Source organism: Falco peregrinus, chromosome 15, assembly GCF_023634155.1.
Source record: "Falco peregrinus isolate bFalPer1 chromosome 15, bFalPer1.pri, whole genome shotgun sequence".
NCBI classification, from domain to species: Eukaryota; Metazoa; Chordata; class Aves; order Falconiformes; family Falconidae; genus Falco; species Falco peregrinus.
The window spans coordinates 2,121,303-2,145,066 of record NC_073735.1 but is presented as its reverse complement, the minus strand read 5'-3'; the positions used below and the strand labels follow the sequence as shown (position 1 = coordinate 2,145,066).

Genomic DNA, 23,764 nt, shown 5'->3' with positions numbered 1-23,764 from the left:
CGAGAGGGTGTTTGAGTTTGCTCAGCGTAAGAGCACAGGAATATCGAGGCCACAGTGGAATTCTACATGTTTCCAACAGGTTGGATTAGGAGGAGGGCAGGAGACGTTAGCCGTCAGAGCTGTACCCAGCTATGCTGTTCAAGCAGGCGCACGGTGCACAGGTGGTGTGCATGCCTACAAGACCACGTAACACAATAAGGTGTCAGGCTTGCGGCTGTTGCCTCTCGTGGCACAGCACAAAGTTGGCCGTGCGTCTGGTGAGGGCAGGGAGAGAAAGGTTTCTTTCTTCAGAAAGTTTTATTTGAGGGCACCGTTAATGTACAGAGAAAAGCACTACAAGTACAGCTTCCGTGAGTGTTTGCATCAACCTGCTGCAGTCCACTGAAGGCAATCTTTATGCAGTGGGGGGGAATTACATCCCTGCGTCGAGCCTCCCTGTTACCAGCTGGTTCTACTCCTCTCTTCTGCTTTACACATTGCAGCCAAATTCACTGCCCTAAGCACTGATACTCTCTTCCCTTCAGAGCACACTGCTACCAAGGGATGGTTAGCGGTCACCTTTGCTCCCTTGCAAGCTTTACACATGGCAGCCTTTGCCAACTGCTGCTAACTGGTCTATCAAGGTAGTCAGAAATTTAAGATAAAGCAGTGGGCTGTTTGAGCGAAGGGGCTTCTGCCTTCCTCAGACCCCTTGCTGTATGTTACTAGGAATACAGCGGTAACTCAGAGGTTATGATAGAGAAAGAGCAGTTGCTTCATCCAGGGCATAATGCAAAGGTGGCAGGTAAAAGAAAGCAGAGGTTTCTTTCTGAGCCTGATCTGGCCCCGATTACAGGAGGTGACAAAGTCTTCAGTCAGTGGGAAGTAAAGATCCCGTGGAATCCGTAAGGCATTTGCACAGCGACTTCTGCTCGCCCCAGTTCTCTGAAGGTCTCTGCATCCAAGACAAGCAGGAAAGCACTTTGGTTCTGCAGGGTGAAAAGAAGGCCAGAATGAATGCCCAGGCTGAATCATTCTGCTGTCCAACCCACTCCATCTGTCACACACAAGGGAGCCCAAAGGTACAACCAGGCCGTACAACCAGAGCATACGGACTACACCTGTAAGACAGTTGGCCAGGAGCTCTGACAGCCACAGATGCCACACAAGAGGCATTGACGTTCCAAGGTACACTCCCGCTTGAAGTTTGCCTGGCTGTGCCTGGCAGTTGCAGAGGACAGACCTTGGGAAGCACAGTGCTAGAACTATCTGCCAGACAGTCTCAAACTCAGTTTTGTGCTTTAGAAAGTATACCTAATACTACGTGATCTTGATGAACTCGTAGTAAGTTACCTCGGTGGGGGAGACCACAACAGACAAGATGACTCCACTGTCTTCTGCCGTGGCGTTAGGCACTGGCACAAACACAGGCTCTGATGGGAAGGATCCGTCCTCCTGCCAAATCTAGCAAGCACAGTAACATATGGATGTGTTTTATTTCATTAACGCTTGTCTACTACAGTTAGCAGAGTTGCAAGTTGGAGTGCTCCCCACAGATACCCAGGCATACTCTGTGCCCCTCCAGGGAAGTCTCTGATTAATAAATGTTTAACGCTTCAGAGATCATTTTTCCCTGCTTAAGGGAGACAAAGGAAAAATCCCAGTTTGTGCTTGCAGTTGGAAATATCCTAAACCTTGTTTCTTGTCCAAGTCATAAATACCTTGGCAGTTTATCTCCAGCTGCCTGTGCTACCTGGGTAAATTTCTGTACTGTCTGGTAAAAGGTGACTCTTCTTTGGTCTGGAAGACATGTGCATACTTTATCCAACCCTTTCTGTTCTGTCCTCTATCTAAGAAGGTGGAATGGTATCCTCTCCTGTTTGGTAAGTGTGCCGTTTTCGTAAGGTGCTAGAGGTGAAATTAGGAACCTCATCTCAGACCCGTTTGAACAAAGACCCCTAAAGAGTGCGGTGCCTAGTAAATGACATCTCTTCAAGGCCAATTCAGTGGAATGATTCCCATTTGCTGGAAAAAGATAATCTCACTTCACCTCACCTTGAAATTCTTGGTCTCCACATCAACCTTGATCAAGGAATCTCCAACCAAATGCCCAAAACCACATCCATAGAAGTAACGGTACCTCCTACCATTGTACTGAGAGTAGTTGATCTGGGGGAACTCCAAGCCCCCAACCTTTTCAAAGCCTTCAGGGTAGAGATTTTCATGTGTACACCAGACCTAGAAGATGTATGCATTACGTGAGTGTCAGCTGAGCTCTCACTGGGCAGAAGACCCAACTAGTCCCACCCACCCACTGCACAACCTTTTGTGGAGAAGTGTTTAAAGATGACCCTGACATTTACATGCACCAATTCCGCCTCCCTCTGTTTCACCCAAAGAACTGACTCAGACCTTGGAAACTTCAAGCAGCAGTCTAGTGGGAAAAACAGGAGCCAGTCTATGTATTTCTGTACTGCTAATGGTGCTGGGTTTGGGTGGAGTGGAGTTAATTTTCTTCATAGTAGCTACTATAGGGCTAAATTTTGGATTTGTGCTGGAAACAGTGATGATAATTCAGGGATGTTTTATTTACTGCTGAGCAGCACTTACACAGAGTCAAGGCTTTTTTCTGCTTCTCACATCACCCCACCAGCGAGTAGGCTGGGGGTGCAGAAGCCAATGGAAGGGGACACAGTCCGGGCAGCTGATCCCAAGTGACCCAAGGGACATTCCATACCATATGACGTCATGCTCAGCATATAAAGCTGGGGGAAGAAGAAGGAAGTGGGCTACGTTTGGGGTGATGGCATTTGTCTTCCCAAGTAACCATGACATGTGATGGAGCCCTGCTTTCCCGGAGATGGCTGAACACCTGCCTGCTGACGGGAAGCAGTGAATGAATCCCTTGTGTGTGCGACTTCTGCTTTACCTATTAAACTGTCTTTATCTCAACCCATGAGTTTTCTCACTTTTGCTCTTCTGACTCTCACCTCCATCCCACCGGGGAGTGGGGAGTGAGCAAACAGCTGTGTGGGGCTTAGTTGCTGGCTGGGGTTAAACCACGACACTAGCTCAGAAAATATCAGGTCCAGCACTGAGAAATTTCATGTACAAAGTACACACAGAGATGTCTCCACTCATAGTGGACAACACATGTTCTGTTACTGAATGCCACTCTGTAGGGCTGTTCAGAGCTGGAAGCAAAGAGCAGATCTGGTACCAGGTGAAATCATTTTGTCAATGGAGAAGCTGAAGTTTGGCCAATTATCGTAAAGGCTTATGATCCACTTGGCCATTTTTGGTAAATCACAACCTGTCTTTGCTCTCTCATTTAAGGCAATGTGGTAGTCCTTGTATTAAAACACTAAGTCCCATGTCAGAAATGACCAGACCTTGTTTGCTTGCTTGGTGGACAAGATCTAAGAAGGTAATAGCACAGGACGACAACTGTTGCAGGCAATCTCACCACAGCCATAAATGCAGTTATGTAAGTTTTTAATACATACCTTGCCATCAGCATCTTTCACAGCCCTTGCCAAGGTATAAGGCAATGGGTTCAGATTCATCCCCACAGGTGTGTCTGAATTCACGTTCAGCGGGAGAACAAAGCGACGAGGGAAAGATCGGGATACTGAGTCATAAACCTGTTACACAGACAGAAAGTTACGGTGAGGGAGGGAGGAGAGTGGCATTTCAGGCTAAATGCCCTTTTTGGGAACGATTCTGAAGTTTTAAACATTCCTCCCTCCTCTGAAATCTTTTGCTTCTTTCTATTAAGTGTTTTACCAAGTTCTGGTAAGGGCTCTGCTTGTTCTAGGACTTTACAGTAGAAAACGAAACTACAATCAATTAAATCAGTCTCTGGAGGAGCATCCTTCTCCCCTGGATGATAAGGCGAGTAGAAGGAGACTACTGTGCCTCAATTCAATGCCTGAAGTTAGCCTGCATGATTTTCCTTTCCTGTTCTCAGCTACACATGGACTTCATGTTTGGGAAGTCTAGGGTAGTGGTGGATTTACTTGAGGAGCAAAGGGGAGAGCAAACTAGCAGCTCCCAGTGTGGCAGACATTCAGCAGGTTGCATGAGAGGAGTAATTCCACCATTGCCACTAAAGTTCTGCTCAAGCCAAGTTTAGAACCCGTAATACTTCCAAATATTAAGCCTTCGAAACAAAACAGGTGGCAAGGACCCTGTTTTGGTATTTTTCAGTTACTTCAATCTGTAACTCACCAGTTCAACATGAAACCACTTTAATCATACGTGTTCATCTTGAAACCCTATTTTCAAAATGTTTTATGTTTTATGTAGCCACAGTACACTGGTTGAGGAACTCTGCCAGACAAAATATGGTTTAGTCAGCAAGCAAAAGCATTAAGCATCATTCGGGGAAAACACATCAATCATGCTCAGGCATGCCTTAATCTTTCAGTGCAGCATAAACTTAAGATTCTGTTCTGAAATGACTTGCACTTGTGTGTGTGTGTATACAGTTAATGGCTGTGCTACTTGTCAGTTAAAGAATGTGGGTGTTGGAAATACGTGCCTAATGTTGACATATGGATACCTTCAGACAGATCAAATTATAGCTCTTTTGTGCTCAGAGAAGGCTGAACAAAAGCGGGAATCAGTTTGCAAAGCAAATGGTCGTAATAATGCTATGCTGTACTCGAATTAACGTTCACCACATCTTTGCAAAAAAAAAAAAAAGGAAAGCAGAACAAAATGACCCTACAGGGACAGGACTATACACTTTTCAGATCAGAACTGATTTGCTTCTAGACAGCTCAGAACATAGCCAGAGGAAGTTCAGATCTGTCTGAACATGTTGTAGAAATGCCTGCCCTTCACCCACAATATTGTGGGTTTCCAATAAACACATCTGCAATAGAAGAAACTGAAAGCACCCCCACTTTTCCAACATATGACCTATGCAAAATAATGCCTCTTACATGGCTTTAAATGGTGCTTTTGACAAGAGTTGGAAACAATAAGTAACTGATTTATGAGTATATGCTGTTGTGAGGTGAATGTGAGGAACAATGTAGGGGTTTCTGTGATGTTTGTGTTTCTGTGATTTACATAAGGCTGATTTTCTAAAGTAATGCCTTTAAACAACAGAGTTTATTTTTCTTTTGCCCTTTAAAAGTAATGCAAAAAAATACTTTGCTTACTTTCCGGAGGGGGGAAATTTTATGACACAGGGATATGGAAAATTAATATGATTAAACCCAAGATTTTAAAACAGAAGTACATTCTGCCATGCTGATGGAGATCTGTGTCACACACCAGTTTTTAAATTTTCAAGGAAATGCTCCATGGAGATTATCTGCTCAGAGATTTAAAAGGAAAGAAAAATACTAACATATCAACAGATCATAATTCTAGTTTTTCCTTATAGTCACAGTTCCTTTCCCCAGTTCACATCCTACACCTTGTGGTCCCCCATCGTGTTGTCCGTTCTACCAACCTGAGCCTTGCTTCAGAAAAGTAACTCAGCCAGCATGGGGCCCCACCAGATCCTACGCAAGGCAAAAGGCAGAGATCTTACCTGATCCAGGCCTTCCCCACTCCTCCGCAGGTTCTGAAGTTTGTAAGCAGTCAGAGTTGTTCCATCATCCTGGCAGCACAGATCCAGGACCACGCAGCCACAATCTTCAAAGGCATTGATTTGATGGAAAGTAGCAAAGGGCTTACTGTACCACTGCCCCGGCAGCACCTGCAGTGACCGTGAGAGAGGCTAAAGATCCCAGCCACATCTCAACGGGTTTTCTCTTCTCTCCCCTATTTCATTCCCCACTCATCCCTTGGTATTTGTCTTGTGTCCTTGTGTTACTACAGAATGGCTGCTTTGAGCCAGTTAAGTAGGCAAAACCAGATGAAGAACAGCCCAGGACAGGCCCCTTGCTGTCACGACTCCATCCCTACAGCATCATTCCCAGGTTATGACCGCCCAAAACTGGGGAACTGCATTTCAGGCCCTGTGCTGCAGTTCCAGGAACCCCAAACTGCTTATTTCTGCCTGTTCTTTTAGGGGTGTGAAAAAAAAAAATAAATCAATAGAGAGGGAAGTGCATGAAGCAATCCCATTTCCAACCAACAGACACCCATGCTTATAAAGCCTATACTGCAGCAGCTTCTGGGCTGATTCATACAGCTGTCAGTGGCTGCTCCCCAGCACTCTTCTCTTAGCATCTAAAATTCTGCACAGCTGCTGGAAAGGCCAAAGATCCACCTACCTCCCCCGTGTGCTTATTCACCACGTGGAAGCAAGTATTGTACTGAGGCTCCCAGCTTATCCCTTCAAAAATGGATTTCCCACAGAGTTTGGAAGTGATAATCTGCAACAGATTCAGCTTGATGGGTTGCTCAATGAAAATGATGTAGTTTTCACTCATCCCTGAAAAGAGAAGGAAGGAGGTATCATCTGAGTATTAGGCAAATGAGATGATAAAAATTCTTGGGGTCAGAGGGCAGTCAGCAGCCCTTTCTGGCTCACAGTAGGCTAAATCCAGAGTCTGAGATAGAAAGCATTCTTACCAAAGCTGTGATAGTAGGAGGGCTTCATCTTATCCATCGGAGCAATGGAGCACAGCACTTTTGCTCCCTCTAATGTGTCACTGCAGTTTGACTTTTGTGGAGGGACCTGAATGATATTATAGCTAGACCCTGGAAAGGAGAAAGGGTGTTCAACACCACTGAGACGTGAGACTGATCACATTCATCAAACCAAAGTCAGGCTCTGTTCCTTTCTGTTTCCCTAGAATACTAGGAACCACGGTCATAGCTACACTGAGCAGAAAACAAAAAGCCAGGTATCAAGTCAATAAAACAATCTACGGAGGATTAGTGAGCAAAAAAAAGAAGCTTGAAAGGAATGGATCTTCTCAGTCTGGTAGACTGCCATCTAATTTTACTGTCTGCAGTGTATTCCTTACGTTAACTCAGAGTATTTTATAATAGCAGGATCAGGAAGAAAACCAACTTCATAGCTTGTATATCAAAGGAAAAGAAAACTTTGGCCCTTGGCGATGACTGATGCTCATCTAATAAATCTGACCATATGGGCAGGAAAGAATGGCACATTTGAATAATAATCTGTAGTTTAGTCTCTCCAGCTGAAAACAGCTGTGCTGCAAAGCTAGATATTGCTAAAGCCAAAAGGAAATGAAAATGGCAAGAATGAAAAATGAACAAAACTGGGCAACAGTTCAGTGAACTGGAACCAGCCTGAGGTATCACAATAAAGGGCAGCGGCTGTTTCCACAGGCCCCCTGAAAAAGAAGGCTTCCATCTAACTGACGCTGAGCAGCCACATTGATGTGACTAGATCCCAAACAGACATAATGCTCATAGTTTTGGGAAGAAGAAAAATATCCCACAACATTCAGCTTTGCTGTAAGATAGCCAGGTCACTGCGGTAAATGCCACCGTCTCTCCTGTATAAACCCCTTATGGCCCTTATCAAAAGCCAATTATTCTAAGTGGAAAACGTGTTGCTAATTGTCAGAATTCTTTGGATAAGGCTGCTGGATGGGACTTTACAAATCATTCTCCTGTTTTCCGTCAATGCTTGGGAAAGGAAGAGGGAAATCTGTGGAATATTCACAGGCCAAAGTCAGAAGCATCTGAAACTAACTGCTGAGAGAAGCTGTTTTTACGGGACAGACTGATACCCTGAAATAACAACTAATCTGCTTCACCTTCATTTGCCACAAAGAGAAACAGCAATTTCGGCGTCTCTTCAGACACTGAAGTTTCTTCAACAACTGCTCCTTGAAGCAGCAGCCAGAAGCAGCCCACACACCCAGCCCACAGCCCAGTCCTACCATGTTTCCCGTAGGAATTGCCCATGTTGTATGTTGTCCCATCAGGCTCATAATGAGGATGAGCAGTGGCCCCGTTCACTGCAACGAATTTGCTCCAGTCCACCTGCAAATGCCAAAGATTCCCAGTCAGTGCAGAAGCCTCCTGCAGCAAGGCAGAGTCTTTCTGAATGTCGGTTGCATGGAAGTCTGAGGAAGACTAGTTGATGATTATGGCCCTAATGTTGGGATCTGGACTTAAACCTTCGTTTTGCCTGCAATCTTCCTGAAATCCTGGGAAACGATCAATGTTTCTCTCTGTGTTAGTCCTACCATTAAAATGGGACTAGCAGCACCAGCCATTTCTCCGGGAGACATGAACGTTGCTAATGGCAGGGAGCGCCGACACAGTGGGAGCGTTGCCTGTATAAGCATTTTAGCCAGGACCCCCTGTAATAACTACAGACAGACATGCGTGAAGAGACAGTCACTGCCCCCCAAAATCACCAAGCCTTTTGAAAGCACCCTTAGCTAACTGACAGCGTTTACTCTCCGCACAGAGGAAACAGCTCAGCTTCACTGTCTCCAGCTAGCAGGAGCAGTGTACTCACAGAGGTACAACTGTGAGTGCTCTTATTTATCCTTAGTTCCTGGGGTAGGGTGTGTTTGGGCTCAGACAGCGGAGGAGATGTGTTGGGAAGAAGGTTTGAAGGAATAAGTTGGAGGAAGATTAATGCATGCATTGAAACGTTAACGCATGGAAGATAGGCTGCTTTTCCAAAAGTTTAAAAATATGGCTTTCAAGTATCCAGCCTGAGACCCTTTGTTTGGAAAGGCCCAGTAGAAAAAAGTGCCACGCCACTGGAAGCTTAGAAAACCATGTCCTTGTAAGGCACCTCATATCAGAAAGTTTAAATGTGACATCATCCTTCAATTTCTTCATTTAGCCAAAAATACCAGCCTGCATCGAAAAAGCAGCTTAAGGGGAATTTTTTGAATGACCAGATGGCTCAACAGAGCTGACATTCAAACTAAAAATACCCATGCATCTTTTCGTCACTGCATTATGGTTTACAAAACAGACAAAATAGCAAATTGTCAAACTCTCCATTTCAATAAATAGCATGCTATACTTGACAGAGTTTCTTCATGACTCACAACTGAACCTGTTGGGAGGGATGGACTCCTGGAATGCCTCCCTTGAGATCTGAGGGTGTGCTGAGCCCGGTATTTTTTTGGTATTAAATAGACCATGGGAACATACAGGCACAGTAGTAAATACTGATTTAGGAATGGCAGAATCCTTCCTCAGGCCTTCTCACCATTGCCCAGCGCAGCAAAGAACCAAACCTCATCTCAGGGTGCGGGCAGGGGGACAGCTTATGGTGTCATTGCACAAGTCACACTCTCCCCTGAAATGCAGCCACGCTCCTGTGAGGGGATGCACAGGACACAGGGGAAGGTTCCTGCTCTGACTTTCTCTTCATTTGCTAGCGTGGGAGAAAATAAAGCGGCAGCTGAACTTTGACTTGACTTTACATTGACTTCACCACCCATTCGCAACAGTGGGTGTAGTCAAGACTTTGATGGGCTGTTTTGGTGTTTTTAAAGCTGCAGGTGTAAAAAGGGAACAGATAGGGAGAATGAAGAGACAGGGCAATAATACGGATCTGAGATCAGCGATGTTAACTTCTTCCTGTATGCACTTTTATTTTTCACACACTGGTAGGTACAGACAAGTCCAGGCACGCAGTGAGCGCACTGGAGGAATGCCATCTGTACCCAAACGGAAACCACTCGGCATGTTTCGCCCCTTGCTTGCTACAGTGGGCAGTGACTGAAACTTCACTCATAAGAGCTGCCTTATCGCTAGGTAGTTTTTTCAGGGACTCAAGCACACCACGAAGGGATGCTTGTGGCTATGGCCCAGAGCTGCACCGATCATTTCTTTTGCTGCTCCTAGAAACAGCAAGAAGGGGTTCTCCTGGACCATAAGCAAACCCCTTTATCCCACCTACCCACACCTTTTCCTTTGTTTCAAGTGTCTCTGGGTCCACTTTGTACATGAAGATGGTCTCATTGCTGACATAATAGTCTCCTTTATACACAACGTAGTTCACACTGGCATTGTCACTTGGTTCTGAAACGAAATCCTGGAGTTGTACACAGCGCTGTTTAAGCTTGAGTTACATTATAGCAAGTTAGACATGTTTAAACAAATAAATCCATTTGCAATGACACTAATCCATCTGTGAGTGATTAGAAATATCTCACTAATCTACAAAGGCACTCTGGCTGCACAGGTGAGATCAGGATAAAAGGACAAGAACTGGTTCTCATGGAAATCACTGCAGTCCGTCACACTTCTTCCATCTGCCCTTTGTTTCTGCCCTCTTAGTTCCTCATGTCCCTCTCCCTCTCCTCCCTAGCCAAAGTCCTCTCCTCTGACAGCCATATGAAGAGTGCCATGTTTGATTTACAGCATTGGAAATGAGAGGCAAGACTTGAAGCTACAACTTGGGCTGCGAGGAGGGCAGGGACACCATTTTTGTGACACGGCTTGGACACGGAATGCTTCTTCTTCCCTATTCTCTTTAAAACTGAGTGAGGGAGATGCCTTTTGAGAACTACACGCACATAACAGCCAGAGCTGTTCTTGCTACTCCTAGGGGATCTGGGACCCACTAGCCAGTTGGCTGAGAAGAACTGAGGAAAAAACAATTCCCCCAACTGAACACTGCGTGTGGTGAACACAAAGCCTGAAGTCGGTACAGGAAAAGCCCGGAGGACAGACTGCCTTATGGAGAGGAAAAGCTTAATGTGTGTAAAGAGTCACATAGGCAAGGGTGTGCTGGAACACCCTGCTGGAGGTTGGAAAAGATGGGGGACGCAGATAGTTCTGAAATTTATCGAGAGAGCTGGGACGGGGTGGGACGCTGGGGAGCTAGGCAGACAAATGAGTGGAGGTATGGGCATCTTTGGAGAGAACAGATGAGATGGCAGGACAGGATCCATCTCCACAGGGAAGATAAGAAGCAGATGGTCACACATGTAAGCAACAAGTTGCAAACTTCAGGCCTGTTCTGGTTTTAGTGGAAAGCACTTTGCTTGCATTTAAGCCTATTCCTTTCCTGACATACACAGAATGCTAAAGGTAATGGTACTTCTATTCCTGTGCAATACCACCTCTCACCCTACTCATATCATCTCCTTGCACCTCAGCACAGGAAGGGAAGGATTAGCCCATTTACTCTACAAGCTTAGCAAGGCAAGGTGTTCTAAGGGCAAAGCTGTGTCTCACGTAGAATGGCAGATTGTAATGCTCATTATCAGGGCTGTACAGGGTGTTCTTCGGAGAAAGATTTCTGTTGCGGATTTGCAACAAACTCGGGGTCAAGTGAACTGAAGCGGCACTAAAACATTAAACCGAATGTGCCTCTCCCAGCTAAGCCTGACACCAACTTGCATTTTTCCTGTTGATGTTGTTCTAAGGGATCATCTAAAGGAAAACATGAGCTCAGATTAGGCCTACCAGACTTCCTCACATCTCCCTTTAAACCTAACCAGAAGTTCCCCAAGACAATCTCAGAATATTTCTTATTTCTTAGAAACCCTCTTACGTGGCATCTCAAAGCGTGACATGAAGCGCTCAAAGACACTCTTGCATGGGTCTGGCATTGCTAGCGTCCCAAATTCTGAGGCCACAATGCGGTTGTGCTGGCTGTTGGTCAGGTAGGAACTGCTCTGCAGAAACTTGCTCCGGTATGTCACTGTGCCATTCTCCAACTGGAATTGATGCAACAGGGCCATGCCATCAAACCAATGGTTAAATCTTCAGGAAGACATAAATAAGAGAACAAGAGTTGGGCACTATACGATTCTCTGCTATACTGTTCCCTCTTGCCTTTACGTTTATTACTGTTTGTAAAAAGCTAATGCCCAGATCCCAGGAACACTTGGTGAGTATGGAAAAACACTTGAATGGAGTGAAACAAATCGAGTATATTTGCAGCTGGGGGGACCTGAAGGTAGATGCCAACTTCCAGTGAGATTTGGGCTCCCTATATCACTTTTGAAAGTGGACCTCAGGGACTTCCGAAAATGCTATGTATAAGCTTTTGGGGGAAATAACCTATACTGGTAAACAAGTCACTCTGCAGACTTCTGCATAGGGAATAGAAACCGTGCTTTACTGTACAACCAGAATTGAACTTATTACTGAAAGTCCAACTGCGCAAGAAGGAGCCTTTAGCTCTCAGCTGTTCGCAGGATGCTGTTCTCTCCGAAATGTGAACTCTTTGAATCTTCAAGAAAACCTTACAGTCTGTCTCTGGAAATACGGTAAGATGATCATCTTTGGCCAGTTGCTGTCATCAGCTTTTTGGAGGACAAGCTAGGTTTGTCAATCAGCTAGAATGGCAGATTCCAAGCCAAAGGCAGTAGTTGCCTTCTTAAAACATTATTTTTAAAATGAGATGGATTTGCTTCTAAAGCAACTCACACAATTTAGTGCAATCAACAGTGCAAATCCTGCCCCGGATTTCAGTGCTCGTGGGATGGACTTTTGTTAATGACAAAGGACTAGGCATGTCAATGTTTTAATCCCCAGCTCTGTTCCCTCATTATACATTCTGAGTAGGTCACAGCCTCTCTGTGACTCAGCTTCTCCAACCTTAATAAGTTAACCATGGTCCTATTTTCAGAAAGCCCACCGGGAGTTTCCAGATGAGCAAGCAACTGTTCTTGAAAGAATGACAACATAAGCATTTCTTCCTTGCCTTACTTAAAAAGAAACTACCAGGGGCTCCAACCAGTGGTGAGACATTTCGGGGGGTTCCCTTTAGGTTTAGGTAGAGCTCGGGCCAGAATAATTTGACAAACTCACCAAACCTGGACTTACTTCTCCTCGCCAAACTCGAACTTCCCAGGTCCATTCCTCAGAAGATTTCCATTAATCCATTTGGGAATATGTCCTTTGATCTTTGCTGGGATGGGCTGAGGGGTCTCCTCTACCGTCTGCATTAAGGGTGAGATGCATTGCAAACCCCTGGGGCTGCGGAAGGTGATTTGCTCTTTTGATGGATTGGGCAGGGAATTCCTTAAACCTGCAGAGAAAGCCGTGAGAACAAAAAGCAGGTATCTAAGATTCTCACTTGAATAAACAGAGAGTAGAGCTTGAATTTGGATGTCTAGGAGAACAGCACTGATCATTCTGCAAGCAGCCATGTAGTGGATATTCAGACTAAAGCTGTATTCTTATAATACCCCACACATCCACTGGGAGCTGAAAATCCAGTGGATTTAACTCTACTGTAGTTAATCCATTTGACACCTGTTCTGCAGTCCAAAGGAGGTAATAATGGTAAAGGAGGTAAAATACGTGATGATAGGAAAGAAGATAATTTTTCTTTTAATTAAAGAAGCTTAGATTTGGAATTTATTTCCATAAGTAACTGAGAGTAAGTAACATGGATATTTATTACAAGAACCTGTGAGGTTGCAAAAAGAAATCTGTTCAACTTGGGATGATACACAGAGTAATGTTGAGCAGGAACCCAAAATAATCTCCCAGTGATTTCTGACAAGCAGCCTGCTGAAGGAAAAGACAGAAGGGGGCTCGTTAGTCTTACTGCTGCACACCGAAGCCACAAGCAGAAAGATGTAATTAGGCACCTGGTAAAGCAGTGCCTGTTGCCTTTGTATGACAGTGTTGCCAAAAGCAAGGCAGAGCAGAGGTGGACACACCTCAGACAGAAAAACTGCATTATAAAATACCTTCTCACTCCACTTTGGTATCACAATCATGGGTGACTTAGTAGACAGAAGAGACTGTACGTTCTGGGACATTTCCCCAGGACTTTCAAAAGTCCTCCCTTTGAAACAATGTGCTGTTTTTAACAAAACTGTACAACATCCTGTGCTGAATTAAAAAAAAAATCCAACAAAACTCACAACAGTTTTTCTGCCCACAGTAAAAAGGCTTTTCTAGAAAAAGAAAGAAAAAAAAAAAGCAGCTCACTAAGAAGAACATTCCACAAAACAACTCAGAGGAGTCCCAGCGGACTACTCTAAATCCAGGGAAGCCATAGTTTGTTACACAATGTTAAAGAACCCACAGCCTTGGAATATAGGTTGTCAAACACAGGTAATCGGTTTTTTTCTCTGTGCTGCACGTGGAGCACTCTGCTAAGCTGGCATTTCTTGAAATGCAGTAAACCAGGAGCTCAAAGGCTAATGAAAGGTGTACAGGTCAGTTCTCAGACTCACCTGTACTATCTAATTACAGAAGCCCAAAAGGCGATTGCTGGCTTTTCCCCTTGCACAAACAAAACAAACCAAAACCAAAACAAACAAAAAAAAAAAAAGAGAGAGAGAAAAAGGAAAATTTAAAAAAAAAAAAAGAAAAGAAAAAAGAACCATAGTCCCTCACACCAAATGATGGAATTCAAGAAGAACACAAATGAAACTGAGCTGAAATATATTCACAGGGCAGGACAAAACAGATTAAACAGATTTACTTGGTAAGTAAATAAGCAATAGCAGAAAAGGATCATTTCGGATGGAGGCTCTTGTTTGACTGCAATATCCCCCTTCTTAGGCATAGTTACAGACAAAAGCATCAAGCAAGCATGAACTGATTGGAATGCTGTGTGCTAACAGCACACGGTTATTGGCTCCAGTAGCCTGGCTTGCAAAGCCTCATCAACACAAGGATTGTTTTAGCAATCCATTTAGCTGCAGAGGTGGATTTACCTAGAAAGTACACAGGCTGTTGCCTTCCCTCCCAGTGGTGTAACCTCCTCACCTATCACAGGCTTCACGTCCACAGGTCAGCAGAGCTGCTTTCCTACACGGCTCCATCCTCACTGGAGGATCATTGAGCCCTGAACTAAACAAGAACTGATGAAGACTTAGGTGCAAGTGAAACACTGATAAAAAAGGACAGTGTGGCATACAGAAATCTATTCCTGAACTACATCTAGTACAAACAAAACCACGCACCAGAGTCCAGACTGATACTGAACTTCATGCTGATTTTTTGATGTAGCAATTTGTTCTGGTTATACCAGTCACTTTCACCACTGCTGCTTCCAGCCTACTTCTTTAATCCCAGTGATTAAGTGAAGCTGCTGCACAATTTACCTGTGAGCCTCTGAAACCATGTGTTCACATCTACAGAGGAAATTTGCTATTTCAGACAGAATATCTGCAAAAGAACTGAGCTGGCAGACAGCATTTTCCTAAGCTTGCTTCTCTAGAATAGCCACGGACAGAATGGGTGTCAGGTGTGCAGGAAGGTAAATTGCAAGATCCCTTCAATGTAGTTCTCTGGCTTGCCGATCCTCAAATCCTTCTTTAGATCTCTAATATGGTAAGTCAGCTAGATAAAGAATTCAGGCTGCAGGGCTAAAGCAATTAATCTCAAACCACCAACATCGTCTCCCTCTTAAAATTCGATTAGTTCTGATTAAATCCCATATGAAGCACTCAATCTGTTCCCAACACTAGTGCTTTTGACTATTTCCTTAGACATAAGGAGGTAGAAGCTTTTCATATCAACCAATACCTGGCAGGTTTAGTGACTGCCATCAGTAATTGCAAAAATGCAGCTTTGGTAGGCAAGCTACCACTTGTAAAGATGTAAAACGTGCAGAAAAAACAAGAGCAACAAGTCCCTAAGGAGACATTTTTGCGTCCAAGCAGAAACAAAGGCATGACCACGGATAGCACTACACTGAGACTTCCTGGAGAACAGTGTAATTACATATGGGAATTTAGCAAGATAAACTTAAAAAGTAATCTTGAAAACTTTTCTGTACAGAAGAGGCTACCCCATCTACTTTGGGTAGGGCAGCAACGAACCAGACATTAAATTGTACTTAAAACATCAATGGGCAGGACAGAAAATCTTAACAGTGCATGGAGGAAACACAGAAGCCATTTGCTAGCCGTGAAATTGAAATCATGCTGGACAGAGCAAATCCACTTTGATTTTAACCTGCATATTCAAATCCAAGGCACCTAAGTGCTTGATTCCAAAGGACATTCAGGACCAGGCTTAAGGGCAGACTTTAGTAAACAGAATGCTCGCGGTTCTTCAAGCAAGGAGAGGGAAGCAAGAACTCTGTTTTCCCTGAGAATTCATGCAAATTCAGAATAAGCATACAGCTGGTTTGGAAATCCTGTGGCACAACATATGGGCCACATTATGGTCCCTGTAAATCACAGACTGGAACCACAGGGCAAGCAAACTGGCTTGCTCATCACCCCACCCTGAACTGAAGTTGCTGTAGCTACTGATTTCTGCCAAGCACACTCTAGCCTTCACCAGGGCTGAACCCTGCAGCTCACCTAAGTGTCCCACACTGATTTCTGAACTGAAATCGTCGCACTTGCCTTGTGTTTGCTGGGAACTCCCCGTACTTGACTCCTTGTTCCAGCTAGCTTGTTGATTTCCCATTGTCACGGGCTCAGCCACCCACTTCCTTGCTAACAGGCAAAGAAGCAAAAAAGAACATAAAAGTGACAAAAAACAGGGGAAAAGAGGTGGAGGAGTGGAGAAAGGCTTGTCAAAGGGAGGTAAGGGAGAAAAGCAAATGTGAACTGTGCATACGCTTGCACATGAAATACCTGTTGATTTCCCAAAGACAACTGCAGAAAGAGATTCTGTGCTTTGGGTTTGGTTTTTGGTTTTGTTTTGTTTTGTTTTTTTTTCCTGACATGAAGAAATTGTAATTTCTTTGTTAAATACCTATTTACACAATTAAGTCTCTGGAACGCTTATCCTAGAAAGGCAGTATGAACAACTGGTAAGCTAGGAAGATTTTTCTGGTGTCACGGGAAACATATTAGACGGAATAAATCTTATTCATATTTTTTTATTATCACTGTTTCACTCGAATATTTGAACAAATAATAGAGGGGTTTCGTTTTCATGATTCAACATTCTCACCTTTTAGCTACGTTGAGACAATTTGATATAAGCAAGCTTTTTCAAGAAGACCTTAGTAAAAGTCTGGGAAAATCCATTCTTTTCAAAAAGATACAGAAAACAAGGCAAGGAAATCTGCAGGTTTTTCACGTCACTTGGGTAATCAAGACAAGAAGCACAGCTCTTTATGTTCCTATGCAGTTCTGCTTCAAAGCATAAGGAAAGAGGTAGAGTTCAAGAGAATTTAGATTTAGCAGAGAGCCCCATTTTAAACAAGATTATACAGTTGTTGCAATCTGCTAGCAGATCAAAAGAACTTCATAAATTTATGCATAAAGGGTTTTTTTTCCCCAGCAGGAAAGTACTTTATCACACCCTGAAATGCTAATACCATGGATTGCTTTATGTAACATTCCCAATGCTAGACTCGGTATTTGATCATTTAGTTTGCATTAATTACTCTGCCTCTGAATTCTTGGTCTCCCATCTCACAGATGTAGTTGATTATATGCCTCACACCAGCTTAGTAACACATGCAGTGAAAAAGAAACCTCCTGGAGTAAATTGGTGTCCACAGATGGGTTCTGGTGGCACAACAAGGCAGGTTTGAGCACCTTTCAGATCTCTCGATACCCCAGAAGCAATCCTTTGATTCTAAAGGGGTGGAAAACACTACCACCAGCAACCACCATTCAAAAGCAAGAGATTCTGGTGAATTAAATCACGATCTGTATTGGTTCCTATTTTGTGGTAACAGATCTCATTCTCAGACACACAAAAAAAAGACAGTTCAAGTTGTGTAATGGTGGTGCAAACCGCAGAGTTCGGTAGCGATACAAAATCCCTTGGAATACTTTCCCATCTGTATGTTCAGATCAAAGGTTCATTAATGTCACTGCTCTAAATAACTCTCTCCCTTTCACAGCCCACAAACACATCTCACAGCAGGCTCCCCTGCAGAGAGAATCTAATGCCTACTCAGTTACCAGCTCTAAACCATCAGAAACTGCTGGTAATCCCGGTCTGTGCCGCGTACTTGTCTCTCCCGTTCATCTTTTCAATAAATAACCAAGAATTGCTGGCTCCTAACACTCTAAACTGTGTAGTTCCCAGCTTCCAATCAATAAAAATGAAATTGCTCTACTGACCTGTACCAGCATCAGTGCTTAACAGCTACGGAAAACCCCTTTACAAGATGATGGGATAGAAGGATCTGTTTGTTTATGCATTTTACCTGGAACGAATTGCATCAGAGAGCAGAGGAAACGCTGCAAATTAGCAAGCAGGAGGCTGATGGCAGACAAAAAAATTTTGGAAAACATATTCCGCTTGGAAGAAAGCATCAGATCAGATAGTCAGGCGAAGGTACCGGTGGAGGATGATAGTGTGCAGCCAGCACCGATGGATTGGTTGCGGAGAGCTGCCTGACATCATCATTTCAGAATAAAAGCCAGGAATGCCAGCCCCAGCAGGGCAGGGTGCTGAGCTAGCCGGGCAGGCTGGTACCCGGGCCTGGCAGCTGCAGGGCATGCGGGAGAGCTGCCCCACCCCCTCAGCAGCCCTCAGCCCCCCTCAGCAGCTGGGCCAGGGATGCTGCTCAATGCCAATACACTGCCACTGGGGTGGGAAAATGCTTTACCAGTACCGGCCAGTCCTAGCTGGAGAAACTGGAAGAGGAGACAGATCCATGTATGGAGGTAGCCAGGCTTTGAGCCAATTCTTTTAAAAATTCTTGTCCCCTTGTCTTGTCTTTTTCACCTGTCAAAAATACCTTGTTTTGTTTCAGAATCTGAGTAACCATTTTGCCTTCAAGGAATCTCAAGGCTTTAGGAGTATTGGTTGCCACCACAGACTGGTCCATCAAGTCCAACAGGGAAGGACCAGGACAGGCCTGCTCTGCTGTTTCAAACTAAGATGGGCTTTCTCCTTCAGGCTGCCCAGAGGAAGCTGCTAGCACTTTGCAAATGTTTGTTTCATGTTATCAAGCAGCTCTTAAAAGCTGCCCTATCCTTTGAGAGAGAGCAAGGCAGCATACACAGTCGTCTAGGTAGCCCATTCCACTGTCCTTCAGATGGGACAGATTATCAATCATCCTAAATCTGCTGCTGAAAATTAAGCTGATTTCTTCTTGTCCTTCCTGCAAGACACAGTGAAAACCTGACTACCGTCCTTTCTGTAACTCATCTGTTATCGTGCCTTCCCTCATTTTGTGCTTTCTCTAAATGAAACATGATTCCTCACAGATCATGGTTTCTTTGCCTTTTATTATCCCTGTTTCCCATGCTGCCCACTCTGTTTTTAATAAGCAGACCCATCCTCCAGCTAAACCCAAACTAACACAAAGGAGAACAACGAAGATTTTAAATCTCATCTGCTATCCTATGGCTAACACATCTCAGCTTTTTTTTTTCCCACCACGCAGTAACACCATACCAACTCTAGCTATTGTTCTGGTTTGTAACTAACACAAATGTTTCTGCTTGCTAAGCACAGTGCTTTTCCCTTGTCTTTTCTGAATTTTGTCTTGATTTCAGGTCAGCCCTTCATCTTATGGAGATTATAGTGAATTTTCAATGTATGTTACTGATAGCATGTGCGACCCTCCTAGCTTGCTGCCATTTGAAAAATGAACTGTATTCTCTAATGTCCTTTTTCTAAATCATATGGGACAATATGGAATAAGCGAGGCTTGAAGCAGATCACTGTGGAATGCCACCCAGCCTGACCTTTCAGACAAAATGCCTATTCCTTTCACCGATTTTTAACTCATTCATGTAGCCCCTACTTCCTGATTGCTCTCATTTTTATATAATATCATCAAGGACAGTGTCATTTATCCTACATCAATCTATACCTCATCTGTCATTTTTCCTTATTAAGTCTGCTACTTTAATAAAGGAATCTATTTTTTCGTTATTTATTTATTGTTCCCCAGGTGACTATAAAGTATTTGTTAAGAAATTTACTTCAGACTCACTACAGGATGGGAGATAGGCTGATCTGTCATTCTTTGCCCTCCTTTTTTCTGGAGGTTCACCTTGACGATGTAAAATGCACACTCTGCTCTTTTCCAATGCCACCTTCATCATCCGGTTTTCAAAAACAATTCAAAGACAAAACATAAAAATTCTACAATTAGCAAAATTGAATTCTGATGAGTTCTAGACAGAATGTCACAAGCCTTAAACACATCTATGACCTGGCTCGATTTGGTCTTGTTCTATTATGAACCACATTCCTACCCCCATGCTAAAAGGCAGCTTCATTTTAAGTAATCAGTCACAATTAGCCTTTTCTCAGGGAAGCATTCTTGGCTGAATACCTAAGCTGTCTCTGCATTCTCTGTTGTTTTGCATTTTTAGCTTTTAGATAACGGAAGAGCAATGAGAGGAACTGAGTATTAGTTTTTCAACACACTTCCCAGACTTGGAGGTACTCACAGTAAGCTCAGAAATGCAAAAGACTTACTGTCAAAAATCCCCTTGACTTCAAGAGGGTTGGAACTTTGTCCAAGATGTTTCTGCATTAACAAAAAAAAATAAATCCATTTATATTCTGTTACTGATCTGTCATCTTAGATGTTCTTGTTAATTTGTAAGGCACTGCAGCTTAAACAACAGGAGGAGAAGCTTAAAGAAAACGTAGTTACCAGCTGAGCTTTGCTGATCAGATTTGGCAGCTTTAAAGCCAATTAATTTTCTGTTCAAACCTCCTTCAGTAGAACTGGAAAGCGGATAGTGATAGGATGGGTGCCAGGTGGATTTCATGCATAGCTCATTCAGTCCTCAGAGACAGAATGAATGAGCTTTTAAGTTTCACATCAGAAGAGAATAAAAAATGTGGTTTGTTTCTCCCAATAAATACCAAAATACATGAGAGGGACATTCAGTGCAGAAACATCAGCAGCAAGGTAGAAAATTGTAGACAAATGGGCAAACAGTAACATTTTCTTTTCTAATGGTTTAGAAGAAAAACAGTGTGTAATGAGTATTCCCATACATATAGATGTTGAGTGGAACACTGAAGGGCATCCAACAGAAAAACACTCAATATTTTTAGCCAGTGAAGCAATTAGGGAAAGCTCCCTTTTAAACAGGAAGAGACTTATGTATGAAAGCAACCAGCAAGTGGGTATTTCCATTGCTGAAGTGTTTTTTAAACTCAAGAGACTTGTTTGTTTTCATTGGATGTTTTAAACTGTCTGAACTTATGATTTCAAGCTAGAACTTTATGAAAGTACATAATTTAAACACTGACCAAGTAAAATGAATATTTTTATATATATCCTCACACAGATTCAGCAGCAAAACCAGAAGCTTTGTTGCTCTTAGCAATTTAAAACATAGTTTTTGAAACACCTATTTCAAAATCTTACAAAGCTTGAATTACTTCCCTTTAGTAAGCATAACCACAGTGTTCATAATCTCTGCTAGGTTCCTATGGTCATATTTACTGACTTTACTGTCAATGTCTCTTCAAATTCTAAACTCCCCTTGCTACCATAGAGACCCCAGTCTAAATTATAACATGTAATGACAACCAACTGCATAAGAAATCACTGCAGAAAAACAAGAGTCATCATTTAGAGGTATGTCTTGATTTTAACTGCACTTGAATGCCAAACTAAGCAGTTTGTCATTCTTCTTAGTAGTATAGTTTTACTTTTTTTTAATGGGATTTTACAAAGTTTTGAAATGGAGCAAACTGCTGCAACAGTAACACTATGAGTCTGTGCCCTCTTGATCCCCTAAAGGGAAGAAACTTATATTGTGATCCAATAGTTTTCTAAGTTCTGCTTCTTAATAATACTTAATACTAGAGCCAAAGGTTTGCAACTTGGATATATTAGCCACATAAACTGAATCTAGACGATCTAAATCCAGGTGATCTGTTTTCCCAAGCACAAACAGATAATATGCAGCAAGCTTCTGACTTCAATAAGAGGCAGGTATTTAACAGCAACGAAATTTGTGTAATTTTTTTTTTAAAAGGCTTACAGAAATAACCGTAGGTAAATATGTAACTTCATACACTTCACAGATGACAGTTTAAAACTCTGCTTTTTGTCATCCTTATAGATGATTGGAGATTTTAGAAACACTTAACACAATATTCTAGGAAATTTAACTTCCAAAATCTCTTTTTCTCCCACTTTCTTCTGTTTAAACAACATTATCAAGACTGATTGCAAACGAGATGTGATTAATTAAAAAAGTAAAAGACTGGTAAATATGATGTAGACTAATGGCAAGAGTTTTGAAAGTCTTTAGATGCTAAAGATGCAGATAGGCACCTTACGGGATTTTCAAAAATTCCTAAGCAAGTAAGGCGCTTACATGCTTAGGCGGTTCGAAAATCCTACTAAGTACATATCTGCATCTTTAGGTATCTAAATACCCTGGAAAATCTCACCCTACATGTCCAGTTTCTCTCATTGTTTGTTTTAAACAGTATCAGTCTGACAGGTGCTTGTGACTTTTACCTAATAAAAGGGGGAAAGGAGGATTCATTAAGTCTGAAAGGATTTCCAGAGAAAACTAATACACAGTGGGGTAAGGATATATCTTATGCTAGCAACAGGACTATCCAGCATTTTTCTTTATTACGTTAGGCTCACAATTTGTACCAATGTCGCTTTGTACATTTTTATGTTTCACCTTTTTTAACAGTCAAATGACAAGAAAGAAAAAGTGCTCAAAACCACCATAAGCATCTTTAAATAAACTGGATATACAGCAAATAATACTGATGATTCTAAATAACAAAATAAAAGAGCAGTGTAATTCTAGATTATGTTAACATCATCTAGATGTCACTCTATTTATTGACATTACCAGCAGAGTTTTGATGATGTGCTTTTATGTTTATATCAGAATGGCATTGGTTTCACTTGAAAAGCTGTAGAAGTATTAAAATATATTTTCAAGTTAAGACTTTATATCTCTTTATATATAGAACACTATTTCTAAGCTGATCTTTTCAATCTATTTATATTCTGAGACAAAATGGAAGTAAGATTGCAAGTACATTCTACTAAGATTTTAGCACCAAAACATTTTCTACAGTAGAAAGAAAACACAAAAAAACCCCAACCATAAAATAATCTGAGGTCCTTTTCCACTTACATTGCAAAATCCCATGTTTCATAGATATATTTCTATACTATATTCTAGAGTGAGAGACTGGTTGTGACAATAAAAGAAAAAAACACCCTTAGCAGTAACATTAGAAATACCATGGCTGCTTCAGAATTCAGTTGCATTAAACTTCCATAACCTTAAAGCCAAACAATGCAAAATTCTTTCTACTTTCTTTTTCAAATGCTTCCAGTATTTTCTGGGGATGGAAGTTTAGGGACAGCCTAAGTGATGTATCAACAAGTAAAAAAAGATCTTTTAATGTATAGAATCCCTTGGAGCAATAGGATTTTAAATGGATATTTCATATTGTTACTATCTACCACTATCCCATGTATCGTATCTACTTATTTTAAAAAAGTTGCTGCTTAAGTTGATGAAAGTTTCCTGAACTGCTAGAAATATTTAATACATTTATGAAACATTTATCATTGCACTCAGTCTCTATTTTAATACACAAAATATACTACAAGTTTTGCTCTGCATTTCTGCAATCTAACAAACTCCATTTAGCTTTGCAGAGTACTTGCAATCACAGTGAATTTCTGTTTCAGACTCTCTCTTTTCTGTTTTAAGTGGGTTTCTATGGTCCTTGCTTCTTTTAAGATCCCATCAAGTTCTTGGACATAAGAAGCATCCATCGCTGCTCTCTCACTTAATTGAAAAAATCTGTAGTTAAAATCAATACTGACACCATTAACTTTTTCACTACTTAGAACTGCTTTTATGCTTTTCTTAAAAATTTGTATCTGTCAATACTCTGTTTCTGACCAAATCAGTTCTCTGTTGTAACAGAAAACAGCTTTTTTCTTTCAAGATCTGTGGTAGGTAGTTTTCAGCACAAATTTCTCTAAACTGCAGCCACAGTAATCCATCTTATCTAGAGAAATTAGAAAACTGCTGTATAGGACAGA

At 42.3% G+C, this 23,764-nt stretch overlaps 3 protein-coding genes across 6 annotated transcripts in view; 1 reads left to right on the top strand and 2 right to left on the bottom strand.

Annotated features, from left to right (window-relative positions):
• Nucleotides 1-259: 259 nt before the first annotated feature.
• Nucleotides 260-18,177, bottom strand: BCO2 (beta-carotene oxygenase 2). Of its 4 annotated transcripts, none has more exons than XM_005236608.4 (13): nt 17,948-18,177; nt 16,179-16,271; nt 12,682-12,886; nt 11,402-11,613; nt 9,806-9,921; nt 7,806-7,908; nt 6,517-6,645; nt 6,216-6,376; nt 5,528-5,695; nt 3,486-3,623; nt 2,035-2,217; nt 1,333-1,443; nt 260-968 (listed from the first exon to the last, which is right to left on the bottom strand). In XM_005236608.4, the coding sequence occupies exons 1-13, from the start codon at nt 18,054-18,056 to the stop codon at nt 855-857; spliced, it is 1,842 nt and encodes a 613-aa protein (XP_005236665.2). In that variant the 5' UTR covers nt 18,057-18,177; the 3' UTR covers nt 260-854. The 4 variants fall into 4 exon arrangements, with proteins under 4 accessions (XP_005236665.2, XP_027641279.1, XP_027641280.1 ...); XM_027785478.2 differs by having other exon boundaries at nt 261-968; nt 9,800-9,921; nt 17,948-18,160; XM_027785479.2 differs by lacking the exon at nt 16,179-16,271 and having other exon boundaries at nt 261-968; nt 9,800-9,921; nt 17,948-18,160.
• The window catches only part of IL18 (interleukin 18), a 23,289-nt gene continuing 11,628 nt past the window's right edge, over nt 12,104-23,764 (top strand). Inside the window, exon 1 of the mRNA XM_055819530.1 lies at nt 12,104-12,122. The gene's annotated coding sequence lies outside the window, so the exon portion shown is untranslated. The remainder of the gene's footprint in view (nt 12,123-23,764) is intronic.
• The window catches only part of TEX12 (testis expressed 12), a 3,545-nt gene continuing 874 nt past the window's right edge, over nt 21,094-23,764 (bottom strand). The window contains exon 4 of the mRNA XM_005236607.2: nt 21,094-23,504. Within this exon, the coding sequence (XP_005236664.1) occupies nt 23,360-23,504 (145 nt within the window). The 3' untranslated portion in view covers nt 21,094-23,359. The remainder of the gene's footprint in view (nt 23,505-23,764) is intronic.